Below are 22,237 nucleotides of genomic sequence, written 5' to 3'. Positions count from 1 at the left end.
ATGTGAAAATTAATATGTTGGCAATTAATTTAGTGAGCCGTGTCTAATCATGTGCCACAGAGAGCCACGTTTGAGTTCCCACCAAAATTCAGACCAGGGTGCAGTATGTAGTCACTTGGAGAGTTTTTTAAAATGTCAACATTGTAGCTTGTAGATCTGCTTTGAAACGAGCTTTCACCTATTGTGGTGGAATGCTACTGTAACACCCGGGATTCGAACTCGGGTCTCCCGCGTGAAAGTCCAACATCTTAACCACTAGACCAAAGGGATATCCCCCTGGACTGGGGGAGATATTAGACTCTTGAGGCCATCAGGCAGAGGCTCTGAGCCGCTACACTACTTTCAATGAATCTCTTATACGTTACTCTTGACCAGTGTCTCCCACAGGTCTGTACTTGGCTCGCTCCTTTCTTTCCCTCTACACCACTACACTAAATGCTCACAACCCATCGCAAACGGCAGACATTTCTCATAATGCTTGCCTATTGTGACATGCCCACAAAAGGGACACCAGGGGTTCATGTGGTTAAAGTTATCATGTGACTCAACAACATGGCAGCCAGTCTATTGAACCCCACACATACCACTGCTGGCTTGAATCTAGCTGGAGCCTTCTCTATGCTTTCATATTCAATGTCATTAAACTACATACATGAAGTCTTGTGTCACAATTCTGCGTATGTCATAATAGGTAAACATTCGGCAAAGAGTTTTGCTGTACAGGAAAAAAAGGATCATGATCAGGTTGATTCTGGAGGGATGGCATCACATAGCTTCAGGAGAAGTTGGATCAGCAGCCTGCCACAAACGGAGATGGACTGTTGACGTTGGAAACCTAAAGAGGGTACAGAACCCAGTGACACCCTGCTTTACTGTTCACAGATAAAATGGCACAATCATTGTTTTGTTGAATATTATCAATTTTGTGTGTGTGTGTGTATATAGGGTTAAAGTCATTCAACTGATTTATATGCTACAAGTGCATATGAGAGTGAGCATATGCACATACACCTCCATGTACAGTAGCATTAACATGCCCTTGCGGCATACACGTGTCACACACACAATCACTTCCTAAACCTTTACTGTGTCCCTTATATAGCTTAGCACAGAGCCTGGCATTGTGTTTCCAATCCAGATACTGCCCTATGAGAGGATCAGGTCTGCTTTAGCAGCTTACTGCTCTGCTGCATTTAGAGTTGCATCAGGACAAAAATGTGCATCAATGATGTGTGTGTGTGTGTGTGTGTGTGTGTGTGTGTGTGTGTGTGTGTGTGTGTGTGTGTGTGTGTGTGTGTGTGTGTGTGTGTGTGTGTGTGCATTCGTGCATGCCTGTGTGTGCAAATGAGAAGTTTACTCAATACTATGTAATGGGTGTATGCTTCATACATCTGTTATTCTCAAAACTAAAGAACATGGATTAACCATGGAGTGATTAGCCGATCTAAACAAGCTTGTTTGTAGATCGGCTGTTTTTGTCAAATGCCTTGAGCAAGGCATTGAACCACTACCATGAAATGTTCTATGAGCAGGGCCTGGCTGTAAACAAGTATCTGATGCTTAGTCCAGTTACCCTGGGTAAATATAGTAACTTTGCTTTGCTTAGGTTCAAGTGGTTAATGGGCTGTTGAAAGTTTGGCCTCTAGCAAGCAGAGGTTAGTCTCTGATTACTAATGCCAAAACAAAGAACAGTTCATGAGAGGTTTAAGCCAGGTCACAAACGGGTTACTCCTTTTCTTCTGCTGACAAATAACATCCACTTTGGATCAGAACAGTTCAATTTAGTCACAGTTGGTGGGGAAAGCAAGTCTAATGAAGAGTGACAGAACAAAGTGGCCAGGTGACACATGACTTCTGTGTCTTATTTTGTAGGTGCAAGCAACCACTATCACAATCGCTTCAATAAAGTGATTTTGAACTTTGGTAGAACTTTGGGATGTATGGGCATGATATAAGTATTATTGTCCATCATCTTTATCTGTTGTCTCACCTAAGTAAAATAGATGTAGTACCCGGCCGGGTTTCTTTAGAAAACTTGTTGCTCGTTTATTAATCTGCTAAAATCAGTGGTTCTCAAAGTGGGAACCCCTGGGTGTCCTTGTGGTTCTCCAGGAAAATGAGTTCATAGAGTAGATCGGCTAGCCAATCTACAAGAGATTATAGATCGGCACCCGGGTAAGCAGTTTGGGTTAGCGCCCCAGCCTGTGTCCGCCGTGAGGAGAATGAAGTGTCTGGTGCTGGGAATCTGGTGCAACGCACAGGTCCTGGGTACACCTGGTGAGAGCAGGAGAGGACCTGGTGAGGCGTAGGAGTTGCCCAGCCAGGAGTCAACCCACAGTGCCTAGTCCCTCCATCGGATGGCCTGCCCAGTACCGGCAGAGTAGTTCTGGAGCAGCGGATTGTGTGTCCCTGGTTTTTCCCTAATGGGACTGATCGAGGGTAGCTACTAGAACATAAGTCGGGACTTGATCATTGGTATGATATTGGACCCGAAACCCCGATGACCTTGGGATACATCACTGAGGATACGTCCCAGTTGCATCCTTGCGATGTTTTTTAGTTCCTAGATCTGTTATTAAAAGAACTGTATTGGTGTCTCTGGCACGAAATATTTTCAGATGGGGATCCATTGCCACACATAAATAAATAAAATAAATACACATTTATTTGGGGGTCACTGACAAAGAGATTGCCTGGAATCACTACTTCTCGTTCCTTCATTACAAGCATAGAAGCAAGCTAAGAACACATCCCCGCCAGGCGGTTCACATTGCAGGCACAAGAGACCAACATTATTTAAAAATTCCATTCAAGAACACCCCCTCCCCTCCTCCTGCACACATGCATACTGTACACACACACACACACACACACACACACACGCATCATCATCACAAACTCCACACTTCCACACACTATCCCCTGATATCCATACCTTGCCTAAAAGTGTTTTTGCAACATTACATCATCTAATCAGTGTAGTGCCGTGGTTACCCCCTCTCCCCTCCAACACCAACATATATCCACTATTCAGCAAGAATCAAACCCTGCCTCCTTCCACAGCCCCCAGTCTCTTGCTCCACCTCTTTCTCCACTGATTATGAAGAAAATTGTAAATCTAATGTGCTGTAATCTCATGTGACGTCACTAATCCCAGTGCTACAAATAACAGGTTCCCTTGGTCCCCCAGTCCACACCAACCCCTTGTGACACCAGCAACAGATACAGGTAAGCAGCTCCGTCTTCCTCACCATCCTGTCTGGGTACCAGTCAAACAGTGCCTCCACACGCTGGATGATCCACAGCGCTTCATCGATGCTATAGCGGACGCTGGACGGTTCTACGGCAGCCCTTTAGGTTTCGGGAGGGGATTTTAGTGGAGGTTGATCATGGATTGTTGTTTAACTGGAGGGGCCAGTGAGAACATACTTGGGTGTAATTGAGATCGAAACTGTTTGTGTTTCTACAAGTTTCTATGTGGATACGACGATGGCCGCAGAGCCAGCACCAATACTGAAAAGTGAAAATGTTTGTTACTGTAAGGCAGTATGGACAAAACGTCTACCACATGACAGATGTACAGTATGTAGATACTATTGCAGTGATTTTTGTCTCCAGGAGGAGTTTCTTCAGGCCTATGATTGGCGGGAAGGCACTAGGCACTCTGGGGTCTCAGATGTATAGGTTAGGAGCAGGAATTTCATTTTAGTTTAGTGATGCATAAAACTGAGCGGATTAGTTCCATAATGCAATAACACAGAGTGAGTTGTTTGTGTTTCATGGACTCATTGACACCAATTAACATAATTGAGTCTGCCTACCTACTGAATCTGTGTGTACCTATAGAACTGTCGTAATGCTAAGGGAACAATCAAGCCAAAGAACCAACTACTTTTGATTATAAAAGTGATATAATGTGAATTTAACACTGCCAGTGCCGATTATAGGAGCTAAGAATGTTGCTGAGATTAAAACATCCTGCCATGGCTCGTAGGGTTAATCAGTTGTAGGTGAATTGTTTCCTTCTATCCCTCTCAGTCTCCCATTTGTATTTTTCAGAGTTAAAGCAGCAGTTGTAAAGGACCAGCAGACATGGCTGTCGTTGTAAGTACATTACACCTTTTCTTTACATTACATTTAGGATGTTCTGTTGCAAGTTCAATGAAATAAGATTCAGTTCCTGGATCACCAACATACTGTAGTAAGCAACCAATAGTAAGAAGTACCCACAGTATTGCACAATTTCCTGTGATCTTAGAAGATAGATGGTGAACTAAATCTGAACTCAGAAAGTGGCTTCATAGGGCTTAGAACTGTTTTGCCATACTCATAGTTAAATAACAGCAACACAACACAAGTAGATGTGAGAATTTAATTTCCTGTCCCACCATTCTGCTGTTAGTAGAGAATTTGATAGAATTATAGGTGTATCAAAGTTATTGATGTGATATCTGAGGCCTAGGTCTGACCCTTGACATTTAAAAAACAATTGGATTTTGGATGAACATTTTTTGCTAACCAGAACTGGAAACAAAACGGCTATATTCCATCTTCTAGAAACCTGGGACTAGTGATGAACAGGAGTGCAATGCATTGTCATTTACAAATCAATCAAGTTATTTCTTGGCATTTATGCTTTTATTTAGATACTCCCCCCCATCTCTCTTCCCGTTTCCTGTCTACTTACTGTGATCTGAACAAAGGAAAAAAAAGCCCCAAAAATGTTCCATTTCCGGGAAGTTCATTCTAACAACCAACTACTACTAAACATTTGGCCAACAGCCTGTAGTAATGATTGTGTAACTTCCTAACACGAGTCCAGTGGCTCAACATTTCTCAACACCAAAGCTCCTTGTTCCCACTGACGATACGGTCAACAGCAGCTGTGTCTGCTAGCGGCTAATCCCTGATCCCAACCGTAGGTTTTAACAAGAAAAGGGGAAAAAATCTATTTACGGTTCACATGGACTCATGTGAGTCAGATTAACATCTTAACAACACTGAGGTCTATTGATTTAGAAACAGCACACTTTAGTGGAAAGGCATTCTTCTCTGACTCACGTGTTTCAACCTCACTTTCAGCTGATGGCTCACTGGCAACGTCCAATTCTTTAGTGAGAGTTACAATGAGTTGGTAACTGTTACACCAAAATCAGTTTGTATGGTACAGTAAATATCCAGGAAAGTGTCTTGGTGGCAGTGACAGGCATCTTGACAACTAATTCAGTCACGGTACTAACATTATCTCAAATAGCCATACCGCAACTTATAATAACGCAAACATGTTAATAACAAATCATAGTGCCTCCTATATATAATAACTACTCTTAATAACCTCTGTGTCCTGTCAGAGTGGAACATTCCGTATGGTGTCTGAGGAGGAGCAGGCTCTCAGGGCCAAACTGGAGCGTCTGACAGTGAAAGATCACGGCCCGGTGTTTGGACCCTCCCCCAAAGTTCCAGACCACACCATGCAGAAGGTGACATGCAGGTGTTCACTCACAGTTCACAAACAGTGGGTCGGTAGTCGGGACTCATGTTGGTCCATGTTGGTCCATGTTGGTCCATGTTGGTCCATGTTGTTGGACCAATGTCTCATTTCTCTTTTGGGTCTTGTGGCTAAAAAACATGTCATGACACAGAATCTTGACAAAATAAATCTAAATAATATTTGTGTATGTATAGCCTTGGCAGTGGCCCCGGACATCCTGATTCCAAGCTAACCGCCCAGTGTGGTTTGACTCCAAACAGGCCAAGGATGAGTTGTTGGAGACAGACGAGAAGCGCGTGTCTGCGGTGAAGGAGCTGAGGGCCATCATCAAGGAGAAGGCTGACGGAGGAGACGACCTGGCCAAGGGCGTCCAGGACACCTTTGGAGAGAAGCCTGACGGCGTGCTGGTCCGCTTCATACGCGCCAGGAAGTACGACGTGGCGCGCGCCTTCGAGCTCATGAAGGGTGAGTCACTCTATGCCAGGGCAGTGGTTCTCAAGGTGGAGTCCAGAGCAAGTTGGATCCTCCTCAAGGTTCCTTGAGGCGTTCAAAATGGACCCCCCCCCCCCAAGTCCGTACTTTGACAGCGTACAAATGGAACCAAATGGACGTGTTTAACCACTGGTAGAGGCAAAGAATTGGTGCACTGTAGCCTTGAGCAGTGAGGAGGCGTCTATCCACGGTCGGAGCTGAGGAACGCTTGGCATGGATTTTTTCTTTTTTTACCTCTACCACTGGTTAAAGGGACACTAAAAAATATATGTTAATGACGTTTAGGAGCTTTAGAACACTTTCCTGGGGGTCTTTATGTGTGTAATATGTGGTTTTAGATATTTTAGATTGTAGCAGTGAGCCCAGTGTCTCTGATGTCAGGGACACTGGGCTCACTTACTTCCTGGACTACATGTTGTCTCAGTAAGACAGACCTCCCCTATCCACAAGGAGGAGCAGTGCACCAAAGTATTATGGGAATTGTAGTCCAGGAAGGAAGTGAGCCCAGTGTCCATGACATCAGAGACACTGGGCTCACTGCTACAATCTAAAATATCTTAAACCACATATTACACACATAAAGACCCCCAGGAAAGTGTTCTAAAGCTTCTAAACATCATTAACATATATTTTTTTGCAAAAAGGGTGAAGTGTCCCTTTAATGGATATTCGGTAATAAAACGACTACTTTGGAAATCTCCTTGACAAAAGTTTGAGAACCACTGGTATAGTATAGGCAATTTACAATTTAGGCATTTAGCACATACAGAACGCTGAGATGGTGGGGTTTTATTTGTCATGTTACCTGTATAGACAAAAGGTATCGACCAAATCTGAGACAGAGCCAAACCATAACAGTTCATATTAAATTATGATAATAAAAAATAATCTTTATTTACAGTATCTATCACCTTTGTAAACAGTGTTTACAAAGTTCTATAGAAAAAGATGGAGAGAATATAATAAAAAACTAAAATAGTTTGAAACAATCTCATTGTTGGAAGATGACCTGCTCATTGTTTTATTTTATTTGATCTTGTTACAAACCCCCATGTCCTTTCATTCACCTCGATACTGCTCACCACTCATTCTGCACAATCAATCAACCTCTCACCGCTTTTACACTTTTACAGCACACTTATCTATTCTACAGTACATTATACCCTCAAATCACCAACCCTAACATACAATATACTGTGTGTGTGTGTGTGTGTGTGTGTGTGTGTGTGTGTGTGTGTGTGTGTGTGTGTGTGTGTGTGTGTGCCCGTGCGTCCGTGCGTGCGTGTGTTTTCAGGGTACGTGCGTTTCAGGAGGGACTACCCGGAGCTGTTTGAGAACCTGACTCCAGAGGCCGTCCGCAGCACCATAGAGGCAGGTTACCCTGGCATCCTGTCCAGCAGAGACAAGTACGGACGCATCGTTCTACTCTTCAACATCGAGAACTGGGATTACGAGGAGATCACCTTCGATGAGGTCAGACTCCAATCCTGAGGGACTACATATCCCACAGTGCATCTATACCGTATACACGTAGATGTGTAGACTAGTAGAGGCTGTTCCAGATATGCATTGGTGGAAAGTAACTTAGTACATTTGTTCTAGTACTGTACTTAAGTAAAATTTTGAGGTATTTTTATTTAAGTATTTCCAATTTTCTATACTTTTACTTCTACTCCCCTACAAGGCAAATATTACTACATTTATTTGAAAACTTTAGTTACTAGTTACTTTGTAGATTTGGATTATTTTTACAAAACATATAAATTAACCACTTAAGTTCAGCCCTATATTTCAGCCATTTGAAAATATCCGATCTACAAGCTCACAATGCATTGCATCAACCTACCGTATCTATTCCAGATAGGCTGACCTTTTGTTACTACCATGTGTGTGTGTGTGTGTGTGTGTGTGTGTGTGTGTGTGTGTGTGTGTGTGTGTGCGTGCGTGCGTGCGTGCGTGCGTGCGTGCGTGCGTGCGTGCGTGCGCGTGTGTGTGTGTTTTTCCATAGATCCTGCGTGCGTACTGTGTGATCTTGGAGAAGCTCCTGGAGAACGAGGAGACGCAGATCAACGGTTTCTGCATCATTGAAAACTTCAAAGGGTTCACCATGCAACAGGCCGCGGGGATCAAACCCACGGAGCTCAAGAAGATGGTGGACATGTTACAGGTAGATCAACACCTGACGCAGCCAGAACATATCATTGGGTGCATATCTTTAGTCCGCCACTACTAGGGCGGCTGTGGCTCAGGAGGTAGAGCAGGTCGTCCAATGATCCATGGGTCGGCGGTTCGAATCCCGGCTCCTCCTGTCTACATGTCGAAGTGTATAAATGCACCATTTACCATTTACCATTTACTTTGTTCTGACGTCCTACCTCAAACCCTAACCACACGCGGAAGCCATGGGTGAGTCTTAACTGGCCACACATGTGTCTTAATTGGCCACGCATATCGGAGCCACGCCTGAGTCTTGACCGGCCGCGTATGTCGGGCTGTTGGTACGTCGGACTAATGTCTGCCCCCTCATATCATTACCCCCACGACCAACCTGGTCCCTCGCCCTAGAATCTGACTATAAAGGCCTTTTCACAATTCCAATTAGCGTGATTTGGGTTTTGCACAATACCGTACATTTTTGATAATCAACTGGGAATTCCTGGTTGTTCTTATGAGATGAGTTACCAATTCTGGCAGTTTAGCCATTCATAGTACTTGAGTTGTTCTTGCATACTCTAAATGAACTTGGGCAGTGGAAGATGATTGGCCGGCATTAGAGAGAGAGACTGAGAGAGAGTGTCTTATACTTTTTTGGGTCAGTGCCCCCTATCCAATAAGCAGGTCCCTTAAAAAAGTTTAAGATCATGAACAAACTATATCTGACACTGCAACAATTAGGATGAATAATTTACAGCACGATGCTTAATCAGTATTTGGATTTGTTTTCTCCATGCACCAGGATTCCTTCCCTGCTCGTTTCAAGGCTGTTCACTTCATCCACCAGCCCTGGTATTTCACCACCACCTACAACGTGGTCAAACCTCTCATGAAGGGCAAACTACTGGAGAGAGTAAGTATAGGAAGTTAGGAACCAAAGACCAAAGTATTCTCCTTTATAGAACCCAAACCAACCGCAATGACAGAAATCTGTCTCAGATTATTTTAGCACTTTGCAGTGGTGTAAAGTAACTAAATACATTTACTCAAGTACCGTACTTTAGTACAATTTTGAGGTATTTCCAATTTTTTGTACTTTTACTTCTACTCCACTACATCTCAGAGTTAAATGTTGTACTTTTACTCCACTACAATTATTTGAAAACATTACTAGTTTCTAGTTACTTGTAGATTTTGATTATTATTACAAAACATACACTAACCACTTCAGCCCTATACATTTGAGCCAGTTAGCCGATCTAATTCTAAAGCTCACAATCTTGTAAGATTTTTATACATGTCATACATTTGAAAACCTACGAAATTGGACATTCTGCATAATGAGTACTTTCTTACTTTTGGTAAGTACATTTTGATGCCAATACTTTCATACTGTATTTTGGATTCTGGACTTTTATTTCTAACAGGTTCAGGTTCAGGTTTATTTGTCATATGTATAGATACAGAGTATAAATACAATTAAATTTATTTTGCTCAGAGCACTCTCACGGCCACGCTACACCAGGCTTTTCGCGCACAAAACACGCGCGTTTACCCCCGCGCGTGCGTTTAATTTAGGTCCAGTCCTATTTTAAAAAACGCACGCGCGGGCCGCGCGTTTAGGGTAAACGCGCGACAAAAGCCTGGTGTAGCTTGACCGTCAGTCTTACATACACAGGACATAAACAAACATCTATAGTGCAAAGAAGAAAAAGAATAAGTGCAAGTGAAGTGACAATACAGTGCAATACAGTTCAAGGTCAGCTGTTCAGCAGCCTGACTGCCTGGAACGTTTATTGATCCTTTTACTTTCCAAAAAAAAAAAAAGAAGAAAAAACTTTTCTCACCACTGTCACTCTGAGGGCCAGAAAGGATTCACCCCTTCCCTGATCTATTTACAATGTGTCTATTTCCTCTAGGTCTTTGTCCATGGAGATGAGATGGACCCTTCCCTGATCTATTTACAATTAGTCCAGTAATAATGTAATTTGACCTCTAACTAATTGCAAAAAAAACAAACTCAACTGATTTTGCATCTTCAATATATCCTGAATAACAGAAAGAAAGTTGCCTGGAATTGTCTGAGGGGAAAGTGTTGAAAATGGCCTGTACAGTATGGCCACCATTGACATCCTATTATAAGGCAATATTTTCTAAATTTCCTTATGCTTTAAGTAGCATGTGACATATCAAACTAGGTTGTTGTCATGATGCTGAAGCCATTCCAAGCATTAGTTTTGCATAAAAACACTCATTGGGCTAAATTTGGCCATAGCAACTTGCCAAAATGTAATGAGGTCAGCACATTTGGGCAAGTTGCTATGGCCAATTTAACCCAATGAGTGTTTTTATGCAAAACTAATGCTTGGAATGGATTCAGCATCATGAAAACCCCCTAGTTTGATATGTCACATGCTACTTAAAGCATAAGGACATTTAGAAAATATTACCTTATAATAGGATGTCAATGGTGGCCACACTGTACAGGCTATTTTCAACACTTTCCCCTCAGACAATTACAGGCAACTTTTTTTCTGTTATTCAGGATATATTGAAGATGCAAAATCAGCTGAGTTCGTTTTTTTTGCAATTAGTTAGAGGTTGATCCTGTATTTTCCATAGATTTCCTGTACTAAATGTGTCTATTTCCTCCAGGTCTTTGTCCATGGAGATGAGATGGAAAACTACTACAAAGAGTTCGACCCTGAAATCCTCCCATCCGAGTTCGATGGGAAATCGACCAAGTATGACGGCAAGGCCATCGCAGCCAAGCTGTTTGACTAAACGTCCTTCGAACACCTTCACTATCAACCAGGCTGGGACTCCAGACTCTATCACAACCTCCCTCACTATAGACCACTGGTCGGGTTCGGTGGCCACCAGGGGGTCCAAATGGACCCTTACGAGTGTACAAATGGGAAGGGTCCAATTGGTTCCATTTTGTAGAATTTTGAGAATTGTACAATGTAGATTAGGGGTCCCCACTCCGGACCGTCCCAAAGATAATAAATTAATTGTTCCATTTTGTACACTCTCAAAGAGTTAAAGACCCGGAAGTGGGCCATTTGGACCCCTGGCGGGCTCAGGACCAGACGTTGAGAGTGTTTAAGACTGCAGTGAGTCTTAAATAGAAGGCACGAATCCAGAGCTTGTGCAAATCTGGGGTCTGGACAAAGCACAACTAAACAGGCCAGAGGGAGTTTGTCCTGCCTCTGAGGATTGATTGATTATGTATCCATACATCCACTGAAGCCCTACAGTATATACAGTACTTTGTCATAAAATTAATAGCAAAAGTAGCAGATCTACATACATGTCGCATCACAATGCTTGATCTTCTATTTTTGTTTATCTTTCAACATACGTTTTGTTTTTAATGTGTACGAATTTGAATTCTGTTTTAAAAAAATGCATTTAGAATATGGATGCTATGGTTCAAGTGGTCAATCACACATTTAAAATAGTTAAAATCCACACATCCACTCTTTCCTTGAGTTAAAATTGACTCCGATTTGAGCTAGCTTTGATTTGCAGCACCAGGCTTCGTACACACATAAAGAACAACTGTGCTGTGCTCTGCCTGTGTTTCATGGCCGCCCCAATGCTTTTCCAATGGAAGTCACGTGGTTTGGCCAAACACTTGTGTTTGATTGCCCCCCCTCCCCCCATCACACACAACTGTTTGGTCAAACCACGTGACTTCCATTGGAAAAGCATTGAGGCGGCCATAAAACACGGACATTACAGAGCATATCGTCTGATATGTGTGTACGAAGCCGCAGAGTGTACTGCCATGTGCTGTTGAGCTGTGCTTTGTCAGGACTACACAAGCCCCAACTCGACCACACAGCTGATATTCCAACAAGTGCCTGTCTCGTTTGTCTTCTGTTTTTGACTGTCCCTGGACATGAATATATTATGAAGTTTCACCCATATCCTACTGTACCTGTTGCACCATGAAGAATGTCACAATCATGTGTACAATAAACTGTATATAATCGTATTGCCTGAAAGTCTGTTTGTCTACCATGATATTGACAGACATTACACTGACCATGATGACACCGACCATGATACTGATGATACTAGTGTAACCCAAAGATAATAATTCAACTTGCTTAAAGATGGAGTGCCACAATTTTTGTATTTTTCCAGTTTTTCACGTGTCTATGAGGTGACAGACAGTACTTCATTAGACACCCTGGAGTCGTTTTTATGTGCAATGGTGTATTCCCTTTGTATTTAGGGTTTCTTCCTGGAGGCTGAACCCTTGACAGTCAAACGTGCCAATGAATAAAACAGTAATATAGTGACATCACATTATCAGCCCCTCCCCTAACCCCTCCCCTTTTATCATACAACTACAGCTGTGGGTGCGGCTTAAGTTCAGGTGGTTCACCATAAGTTCACCATTCACCACCCACCAGACAAACCAGGCATACTTAATGAACTGGTGGGGATGACCACATAAAAACGACATTTTAACAAATACTGTACACTTTTTTGAAAAACTTCTTCCTCCTTTTATAACAATAAGACCTGATGATCATGTTTTAGGGTGGAAAAAAATCATGGCACTCCATCTTAAAAAAAAGAAAAATCAATAAAACACCCTAACAACTAGTTGGGCATTATCTTACATTAGAACTATATATTCATTGAAAGACATTGATCACGAAAGCTAATTAATTTGGGGGAAAAAACGCTTTACACAAATATATTTAACTGAAACTGTATGAGTTTACAAAGCTAAAACTAACTAAAATAAAATAATGTTTTGTTCACTTTTAATACTTTTTCTGGCAATGTCACCCCTGACAAAAACCCAATTCAGATAGCATCGTCTTATCAGTATTAAAGTCCCAGAAAATGTAAATTAGTTAATTTTCCTTCAAGGTTGAGTATTAGACCATCTAGGGATGCCCGATATTATCGGCCAATATATTTGTCATGCTGACAGACTGCTGATTCATTTGTATTATATCTGGTTTTATGTTGATATTGTGTGTGTGTGCATGCATGCTTTTCTTGATTATTTCATTTTGAGTTGCAGTCAGTGACAGCAGGTCAGCATTGATGAATCCAATTAGAGTAAGTAAATTGAACAGGTGCAGGGTATGAGCTAACGATTTCATTGCATGCTGGTATATTGGTGTTGGGCTGGAAGCTCTCTCTATTTAAGGGCCACTGTTGGACAGTTACACAGTTTTGCCCTAGTAGACACTGTCGATGATGCACAGACAGACCTTCAGCAAGGACAGCAATTATTCTTCTGTCAAATGTTTACCTAACAATTAGTTGACTTTTGCTCATATATCTGTGTTGGTTGATGGTATCGGAAACTAGGAGTTGGGCAATATCGGTATATCGGATATCAGCAAAAATAAAGTCAATATCTGACATCCCCAAGTATTATACTTCATAGTACGGTTCTACAGCCCCCTAGACTCCTAAATCGACGTGTGCCATACTGTAAATAGACTGAACAAATACTGGTCTGTCCAAAAAGCAGACTATAAGCTACATCAGCATGCATTTATGCAGCATCCACTTTTCCAGTCGTGGGTTGTTCATTAGGGATGTGTACATATTGTGACTCAAAAGAGCTTGTTGTGTGGGAGATTTGCATTGAATTAATCCTAACAGACACATTTACATAATTAAATCACATGGGTTCTTTTTAAACATCCAATGGAAGGAGGCCTGCTAATCCTCAGCATCCCAAGTGTAATCAAACATGGAGCAATATACAGCCCTGCAGCTAGACAGTATTTACCTTGGTTCATAATGAACAGCTCAGCATTCAGAAGCGGACATTTTAATACAAGTATGATTTACATTAGGTTTTATTTTATTATCAAAGGCAACACATTTTAAATCCCTCTGAGACTCAACATAAGGCCTCACCCAGCCTTGATAGGTTCATGGACAGAACTTTGAAAAGTAGAACATTAATACACTGGACCTCGATGAACACAGTAATAAAAGTAGAACATTAATACACTGGACTCGATGAACACAGTCATTTGGTCCAAAGATCAATACCTGGATGATCCTAAATAAGACACCACAGGTTTATGGATCAATATAAGACTCAGGTCAAAGGCACTCTTCATTAACCCATTTTGACCTGAGATCAGATTCTAAAAAGGTCTTCTATATCCTGACAGTTTTCTGAAAAAGCTATGTTTCTATGTCAGTCGTTCTTCGATTTTTCAAAAATAGCAGACCTACAAGCTCGTAGCACGCCACTTGGTGGCGCGCTATGAGCTTGTAGATCTGCTATTTTTCAATAGCTAAAGCATAAAGGGTTCCCGCTCAAAATGGGTTAAATTAAAATGCCTTTATTGTAGGGCTAATATAGAACTGTTTTTATTCTTTCCGATGAACAAGCCCTACATTGAAGGCCTTGGACCTGATTATAATATTGGTTACCATCGTCTCCCCTGGTTTTGCCAAAAAGCACCTTCAGTCACATTTTCTCTTTATGCAGTTCGATATCCTAGCACTCTTCACTCATTTTTCGACACTTCTAAGCTAATGGACCAGGTTAAGTGTGAAATCCTGAAGAGCGGCATCAATGCAGCATGACGGTGTGACGAAAACAAAGGAGACATAGGCTACTCAATGGTTACTCAGCATAAACTCTTTCCTCGACATAAGCCCTTAGTAAATAAACAACAGATAAGACAATATAATTAAATTAACAGTAATCTGGCCCAAAAATCACCCAGTTTGCTCAACACGCCCCCTAAAAGGAATGCTCCAAATCAACAGCAGAGGGTGCCGTCGTTTTAAAATACCATCCATCCCATCAGACTTAATTTTATCCTTCAACTTCTTGTTTATGCCCCAAAATGACTGCATATACAGGTTGTGTAGCACTATAAATATTAGACGTTAATTATTGCAACATCTAATCATGTATACCTTACATTACTTAAGACCATTTATTTATTTTATTTTTTTAACAATCTGGACAAAATAGCCCATTTACATCGAGGTACGCAGATGTCCGTAGTGCCCAACTATCCTGCCTGTTACATTCAAAACAATGTTTCCCAACCAGTGGTTTGGAATCCAAAATCGGTTCTCACAAAATCACACAAAGTGTGTTATGCAATAAGGCTGGGTCCTGAGCTCATGTTCAATGTTCAATTCAGCCAGGTCCCTTGTGCAAAAATAAACGAGAATTAACCAGTTAAACGTTCTATTAAGCAATAATACATGAGAGGGTGTGCGTTACTGTCATTAATGGCACGCCTGCGTTGCTGCAAGCAGCGCAGAAGTACCATTAATGACAGTAACACACACCCTCTCGTGTAATATTGCGATTATACAGTTACCCTTAAAACTAAGAGTGTCGCTTAAAAAAAAGAATCATAATTGTTCGAATGACAGATGACGACCACAAATGTCCCAAGAAACTAGCTAGCCTAGCCACCAAGTCTGCTGCGCTGTGGGAGAACAACACACGGCTAAATTCTGTTTTAATTAGGTGTTCCACCAATCAGATTGCTTCCTCGAAACGACCTGTTGTATAATACTTAGTAAACACATTTGTACTTGGGTCTGCTTTTTTGTGCATCTACACCACATCTTTTTGTGCATCTACAAGCTCACAATGGGTTGCATTGGGATGGTTGTTGTGAGGTTGCATATCATCTATTTCAGGTGAATGTTCCCCCCAGAATAGGGATGCTAGGTTTCAAGTGGTTAAGAAAAGCAGGACTCCTGTGTGTAAACCACAATGAATGTGCAGCTTGGTCATGTAGCGAATGGCTATACATAATATAATATTTAGGTCCGTAAGACTACTTTTGTAAACATGAATCAACGCATGTTCATTGAAGAGTAAGATTGTCATTGTGTAATTTCCTAAAATACTTTATTTTCATTAACATGGTTTCGTTTGCTTTGATTTTTCTTTTTAGACGGCTGTCATATGCCGTCTTTTGATCGTCTCTGAACTGAACTTTGTGCAACACTTTTTAAGCGCTTTGTTATCATCATGATTAGTAGCATCAGCAGCCTTAGCAGGCAGCAATAGGGCATGGCAGTGGCAGCCATTTTATGGTTCCACTCAAAAAGGGATATTGATTTTTCCCAGAGATTTCCAAAAATATTTATTTTAAGCCTAGAATGAAGTCATCCAGCTCCATGGTGATTCATGACCATAAAACCTTTGATTCTGTGAGAAAATGATAATTATATGATATGGTTTTATGGTCACCTGGATCCTGGATAGCTTGATTCTATGCTTACAATAATTGATAAATATTTTTTGAAATCTCCAAGGGTAAATGAATGGCCTTTTTTATAATGGAACCATAAAATGGCTTCCACTGCTATGCCCCATATAAAGTAGTAGTAGCATCAGTATCACTAGCAGCAGTAGAAGTAAAGGCAAAACATACCGTTTTGAAAGAGACATCGTTTGGTTCAAAGAGGCCAGTAGCACCTCTGCTTAAAGGTGTCGCAGAACAAACTTAAGCACCAACATGTACAAAATGTGTTCCAAAAACAGTGTTCGAAAGGCAGTAAGAAAGGTGTCTCTGTAGGCCAGCAACAGCAATGTATAGAGAAAAGGAAGAGGTAGAATCAAAGAGATTGTTTATATGTGTGTGCATTATTTGTGTATGGTCATTTGTGTGTTATGGCATAAATGCTGCCTTACAAGTAAAGTAATGTCATTTTCGGAATGTTCCCGGCTGTTGTAGCGCTTCTATTATTTTCCTCTACCAACCGAGTTATTATATTAATATACAGTATAGGCATGATTATCAAAAATCCCAATATTTTGTGCAAGCACCAATAGTCATCCCTACAATATCGTCACAATATTGATATTGCGGTATTTGGTCAAAAAAGATTTGATTGGGTCCATAATATATATACATTGTGAACAGGTCCCATCACCACCCCACACACATACTGTACTGTATAACAGCTGTACGTGTGCATACACCAGCATCCAGCATACATTAAACTTATACTGTGCTTTGGAAGCACGTGTGTGTGTGCGTGTGTGTGTGTGTGTGTGTGTGTGTGTGTGAGTGCACATCTCACAAGCAGGCGTTATGCTTGGTGTGTGTGGTGTGTTCATGTGTGTTGTTTCTTCTGGTTCTCCTCCCACTGACACATGACGTTGGCGTAGCCCACGATGAACTTGTCTATCCAGGTGAGAGGTTGAGGCACAAGCCCCGCCCCCTCAAAGTAGCCCAGGTGACCTCCGTGCTGCGTCAGAGCAAACACCACGTTGTGCTTCTTCTCTGTTAGGAACAACAACAGATATTTAACATTTTAAAAACATTTTAACCCACACATTGACTGCCAAACACGTAATATTGCGTCACATTAAACCTAATCGCTCAAGAACAGATTCTGAAACTGCAGGGGGCGCCATTCTTTCCTAGATTGCGTTCATGGCCCATAACTAAAGAACCGATGATTGGTTAAAAATTGTACTTTCCGGGTAAAAAAAAACACGCTCGTCCGCCGCTTTAGACAGGCTTTATTTACATCCTGGACACATCAGAACGGGTCCCATGGGTCGACAAAATAAGGTAAAAACACTGAAATAAACTGGCAGAAGAATGAATTAATACCGGGCAAGCATGTCATGTTAGTTAGTTAGTATTGACACAATTGTATAAAACATTGGGTCCAAACAATAATGAAAAACCCATGAATAAAAACTTTAAAAAGGTACAATACATTAAAATATACAATACACAACACAAAATCCCTTTACTCATACAACAGGAGCTTTCTATTGCTCCAAAAGTGACAGGCAGGCATGTAGCATACGCAAAGTTTCTCTGTTAGTGCCCACAAAGACCCCTTTTCCACCGGTTGGTTCCTATGGGAACCGGTTCAGTTCTTAGTCCATGAGCCAGAGCTCCGAATTTGGAACGTTAATTATGAATTGAGTGGGCAAAACAATACCTAATATTAGATTGTTATCACCATGGAACGTCCCCAGTTAATTACTTACACGAAGACAATGATTTATTGTATTACAAATAGTACATGTTTAAATATGCAAATGAGACATTATATAGGAGAATATGCACACAAAACAAGCTACTACTGTGGAAGGGAATCATATATTAATTAGGGCCGGGACTTTAACGCGTTAATTGAGATTAATTAACTACAGAAAAATTAACGCGTTAAAAAAATTAACGCATTTAATCGCACCTTTTTTTCCACCGCGGAACGTTTCTCACTGGGTGCGTTTCTAGTAGTGTAGGCTCGGGGATCGTTTGGTTTGGCCTGAAGGCTGTGTGTGATGATGACGCAGTGTTGTGGAGCGTCAGACAGGATGTTGTTAACTGTGTGAGGAGCAGCAATAGGCCTATCTCACAGCCCGTTTTTCACGCCCACTTCCGGTAAATAGTGGTGACTTTAACATGAGCATTTACACGTTTTTTTCTCTGGAGAATCTAAGTACATTTTCTAATGTAAAAATGTGACAGACCAATATTATTATGAAGCAAACAAGATGGTAAATCAGGTCGAACAGATAGAACAAACCTTACCTTGAGAAAACAAAAGTTGTAGACTTCTTAAATTACCTCTGTTAACATGGAGCGTCTATGGAGTGACGTCACGCTATCACCACTAACCCCGAAAGGGGGCGTATTTAGGGGGGCGGGGAAATTCTGTGAGATAGGCAAACGGAGCGACCGGTGGCGTTCCAGTGATATAACTCCTTGTCATCTGTCCTTATAAAGAGAGTCTAAAGCCTGCATATTCTTCTAGCTGTGGCCGGCGCTACAGTAGTACTGAATAGGCTGCGGCACGCGAGCAGCAGCACTCTACCTACACTACAGGCTACAGCTCCGTCAGAAAGCCCAAAGTCCAAACCCAAATGAATCAAATGAAGAAGCCGCTTATATCGCTTTTGCTCCATGGATGGGACATTTAGATGTAAAAGCTATCGGATGGACGCGTGGATAGCGGCATGGCTGTGTGCAATGTCAGAGGGAAATGATCCATTTATGACCAACGTTAGCTTCTATGCTAGGCTTGCTAGCTGCTTCAGTTTAACATGTCTCACAGACCACCGGAGAGGCGCGGTGATTTCACCACAGCACGAAGCTGTCAAGCTGTCCTCGATGCGAAACATACTGAAGTAGCAAGCGTGGGTCAGCCCCAACCTCATGTGAAATGTTTCCCCCATAATAAAGTTGTTTTATTTGTTCTCATGCCCCGCCATGTAAAGCACATTTGAGTATTCATATACACACTGAAGACACTATATAGGCACTTGCTGCTCTTGTTTATCTGTTGGGATAAAAAAGTTGTATTGCTTAAAGGGGAATACCACTCATTTTCAACATTTTTCTATGTTGTGTGCACTGGAAATAATAAAGTCACCCCATTATGTGTTGCCTATAGAACTGGAGGTCTGAAAAAAACAGTAACATTATGAAGTACATCAGTGACATCACAAAAATGTACTTCATAATGTTACTGTTTTTTTTCAGACCTCCAGTTCTAGGCAACACAGAATGGGGGGGGACTTTCTTATTATATCCACACAACAACTCTAAGGTATATTAATGACAGTAAAATGTTGAAAATGAGTGGAATCCCGTAGTCACTATTCACTGGGATACCAAAAAACATTAAAAAAAAAAGGTTTCTCACTGTTCTCGGGTTGAATATTGATATGCGATTAAAATGCGATTAATCGAGATGAATTAACTACAAAGCCTCTGATTAATTAGATTAATTTTTTTAATCGAGTCCCAGCTCTAATATTAATTTACTTATACTGTATCCTATAAACAATTTAATATAGGTATAGTTTTGCCCACTCAATTCATAATTAATATTCCAATTTTGGAGCTCTGGCTCATGGACTAAGAACCAAAAAGAACTGAACCGGTTCCCATTGGGAACCAACCGGTGAAAAAGGGGTCAAAGAGTGAGCTCAAATCAATAAACTCATGTCCATATTTCACTCTGATGTCTTGTGTGAGGGGACACACCAGTGTGTGCTGTTCGTTTTGTATACCAGTCTCACATTGACGAACATCTGCTATTTTTGAACATTTTTGAAATGTTGAAAAAGTGTGAGAACTACTGATTTAGAAGGAATTTGTAGAATCGGCCTCAGGGTTAAAATACTGAACCTCTGACCAGGACCTTGAGTTTCGCCATGGAAATACAAGGCCAACCACTTTCTCTTTCTGTCACCCAACACTCCTCCACCTCTTGGCGCACACGCACACACTAAATATTTTACAGTAGTAGCTGTAATATAACTTGACATTTGGCTGGTATCACTAAAGGCCTGTGCACACAACAGAGTAAAGGGCTTGTCAGATGGGGAGCGTTTGACGCTGACGTCACCTGGATCAATGATAGGTCTGCTCATGAGGGGCGAAAAAAGAGCTCAACGCAATCCAGGTCTAGTCAGTTGCAGGCGTGGGCACGAAACGAGCGCATGACAATGTTTTTATTTAAAAACCTGCGCTATCCACATTTTTTCGCCTATATGCCTCTCACTTTCAACCACAGCCGTTATAAAGCATGAAGTAAAACAGCAGATTAAAGTAGCCGTGATTACAGATCTCCTCTCCTGTAGTACTAGTAGGTGTGTAATAATTTGTTCTTGCCGTGAGTTATTGATTTACTAGTCAAGACTGTTCCAGAGCACACAAGCACATTTCAATGTCTAGCTCTGAAGGGTGTCATGACTCCTGTCATTATGTCCTGTTCTACCTGGAACTAATGGGTGAAACTACCTTCCATCTGAACACAAAAGTCAAACCCAAGATTTAACACAGATTACTCCTTTAAATCATGACCATATTTTTGTCACTGTTGAGTGATTTACTGTAGTCTGTCTTATAAGAAGTATTTTGGCATTGGACTGCTGGTGAATCCATGCTTCTGTAATTAAAAGCAGTACAACCTAACTTGAACAATGAGGGAATAGGTGTGTTACACTTGACTTAGTGTATAATAATAATAATAATAATAATAATAATAATAATAAAACTTTATTTATATAGCACTTTTTTAAACCAAGTTACAAAGTGCTTGAACAATCAAAACAATATAAAACATCAAAATGCAACAATAATGTAATAACAAAATAATAATAGTGATAGAAAATACAAATAAGCAATAATACCGGAAATGACTTAAGGAGGTAAAAAGGCCAACCTGTATAGATGTGTTTTTAAGAGAGATTTAAAACTCGTTAAGGAACTGGTTAGCCTCAGTTCTTCTGGTAGGCTGTTCCAGAGCCTAGGGGCCCTAACAACAAAAGCTCGATCACCTTTGGTCACCAATTTAGCCTTGTGACTCTCCTTTAGTAGACCCAGATCAGATGATCTACGGGTACGTGAAGGTACATAGTATTCAACCATTGTACATAAATAGGTGGGAGCAAGACCATTAAGAACTTTAAAAGTTAATAATAAAATCTTAAAATCGATCCTCAACGAGACTGGCAACCAGTGGAGTTCAGTCAACACAGGTGTTATGTGGTCAAATCTCCTGGTACCAGTAATAAGCCTAGCCGCAGCATTCTGGACCAATCGCAGGCGATGTATCAAGTACAAGTACAAGTATACTTGTTAGTCTCCTCCTAAAGGTCTTTTCAGACGGGGAGCGACTGACCTGCGTTTATTTTGGACGCGCAGAGAAGTTGAGGGGCGAGTTCCAGGTAGAAGAGGAAATAATGGCATGTGTAAAATTATTACACACCTACTTCAGGAGAGATCTGTAATCACGGCTACTTTAATCTGCTGTTTTACTTGCTTTATAAAGGCTGTGGTTGAAAGTGAGAGGCATAGAGGAGAAACATGTGGATAGCACAGGTTTTTAAAGAAAAACATGTATTATTATGGATATAAAATACGCAGTGAAGAAAATTCAGTGAAGCATTTGTGTGCCGGTGTGTGTTCACGTGTTAGCGCTTAGTTTATGTTGTGATTTAGCTGCATAAGCATATTGATAACCATGACATGATACAATTTACAATTACAATTTAGGCATTTAGCAGACGCTCTTAATCCAGAGCGACTTACATTAGGCAGGAACAAAAGTATGGGAATACATCACATATATAAAATG

At 41.2% G+C, this 22,237-nt stretch overlaps 2 protein-coding genes across 4 annotated transcripts in view; one reads left to right on the top strand and one right to left on the bottom strand.

Annotated features, from left to right (window-relative positions):
- Positions 1-725: 725 nt before the first annotated feature.
- rlbp1b (retinaldehyde binding protein 1b) lies at positions 726-11,151 on the top strand. The gene is made up of 9 exons (XM_079500617.1): positions 726-844; positions 3,173-3,228; positions 4,060-4,104; positions 5,352-5,480; positions 5,752-5,956; positions 7,278-7,456; positions 7,992-8,150; positions 8,940-9,050; positions 10,793-11,151. Exons 3-9 carry the CDS (start codon positions 4,093-4,095, stop codon positions 10,919-10,921), a joined length of 924 nt encoding a protein of 307 aa, XP_079356743.1. The 5' UTR covers positions 726-844; positions 3,173-3,228; positions 4,060-4,092; the 3' UTR covers positions 10,922-11,151.
- Positions 11,152-15,416: 4,265 nt separating this feature from the next.
- Positions 15,417-22,237, bottom strand: part of LOC306923417 (monoacylglycerol lipase ABHD2-like) — a 46,761-nt gene continuing 39,940 nt past the window's right edge. For all 3 annotated transcript variants that reach the window (XM_079501498.1, XM_079501497.1, XM_079501496.1), the window contains exon 11: positions 15,417-17,409. In XM_079501498.1, the coding sequence (XP_079357624.1) occupies positions 17,240-17,409 (170 nt within the window). In that variant the 3' untranslated portion in view covers positions 15,417-17,239. The remainder of the gene's footprint in view (positions 17,410-22,237) is intronic.

This window comes from Electrona antarctica (assembly GCF_951216825.1).
Source record: "Electrona antarctica genome assembly, chromosome: 5".
Lineage (NCBI taxonomy): Eukaryota > Metazoa > Chordata > Actinopteri > Myctophiformes > Myctophidae > Electrona > Electrona antarctica.
This window is presented reverse-complemented; position numbering and strand designations above follow the sequence as displayed.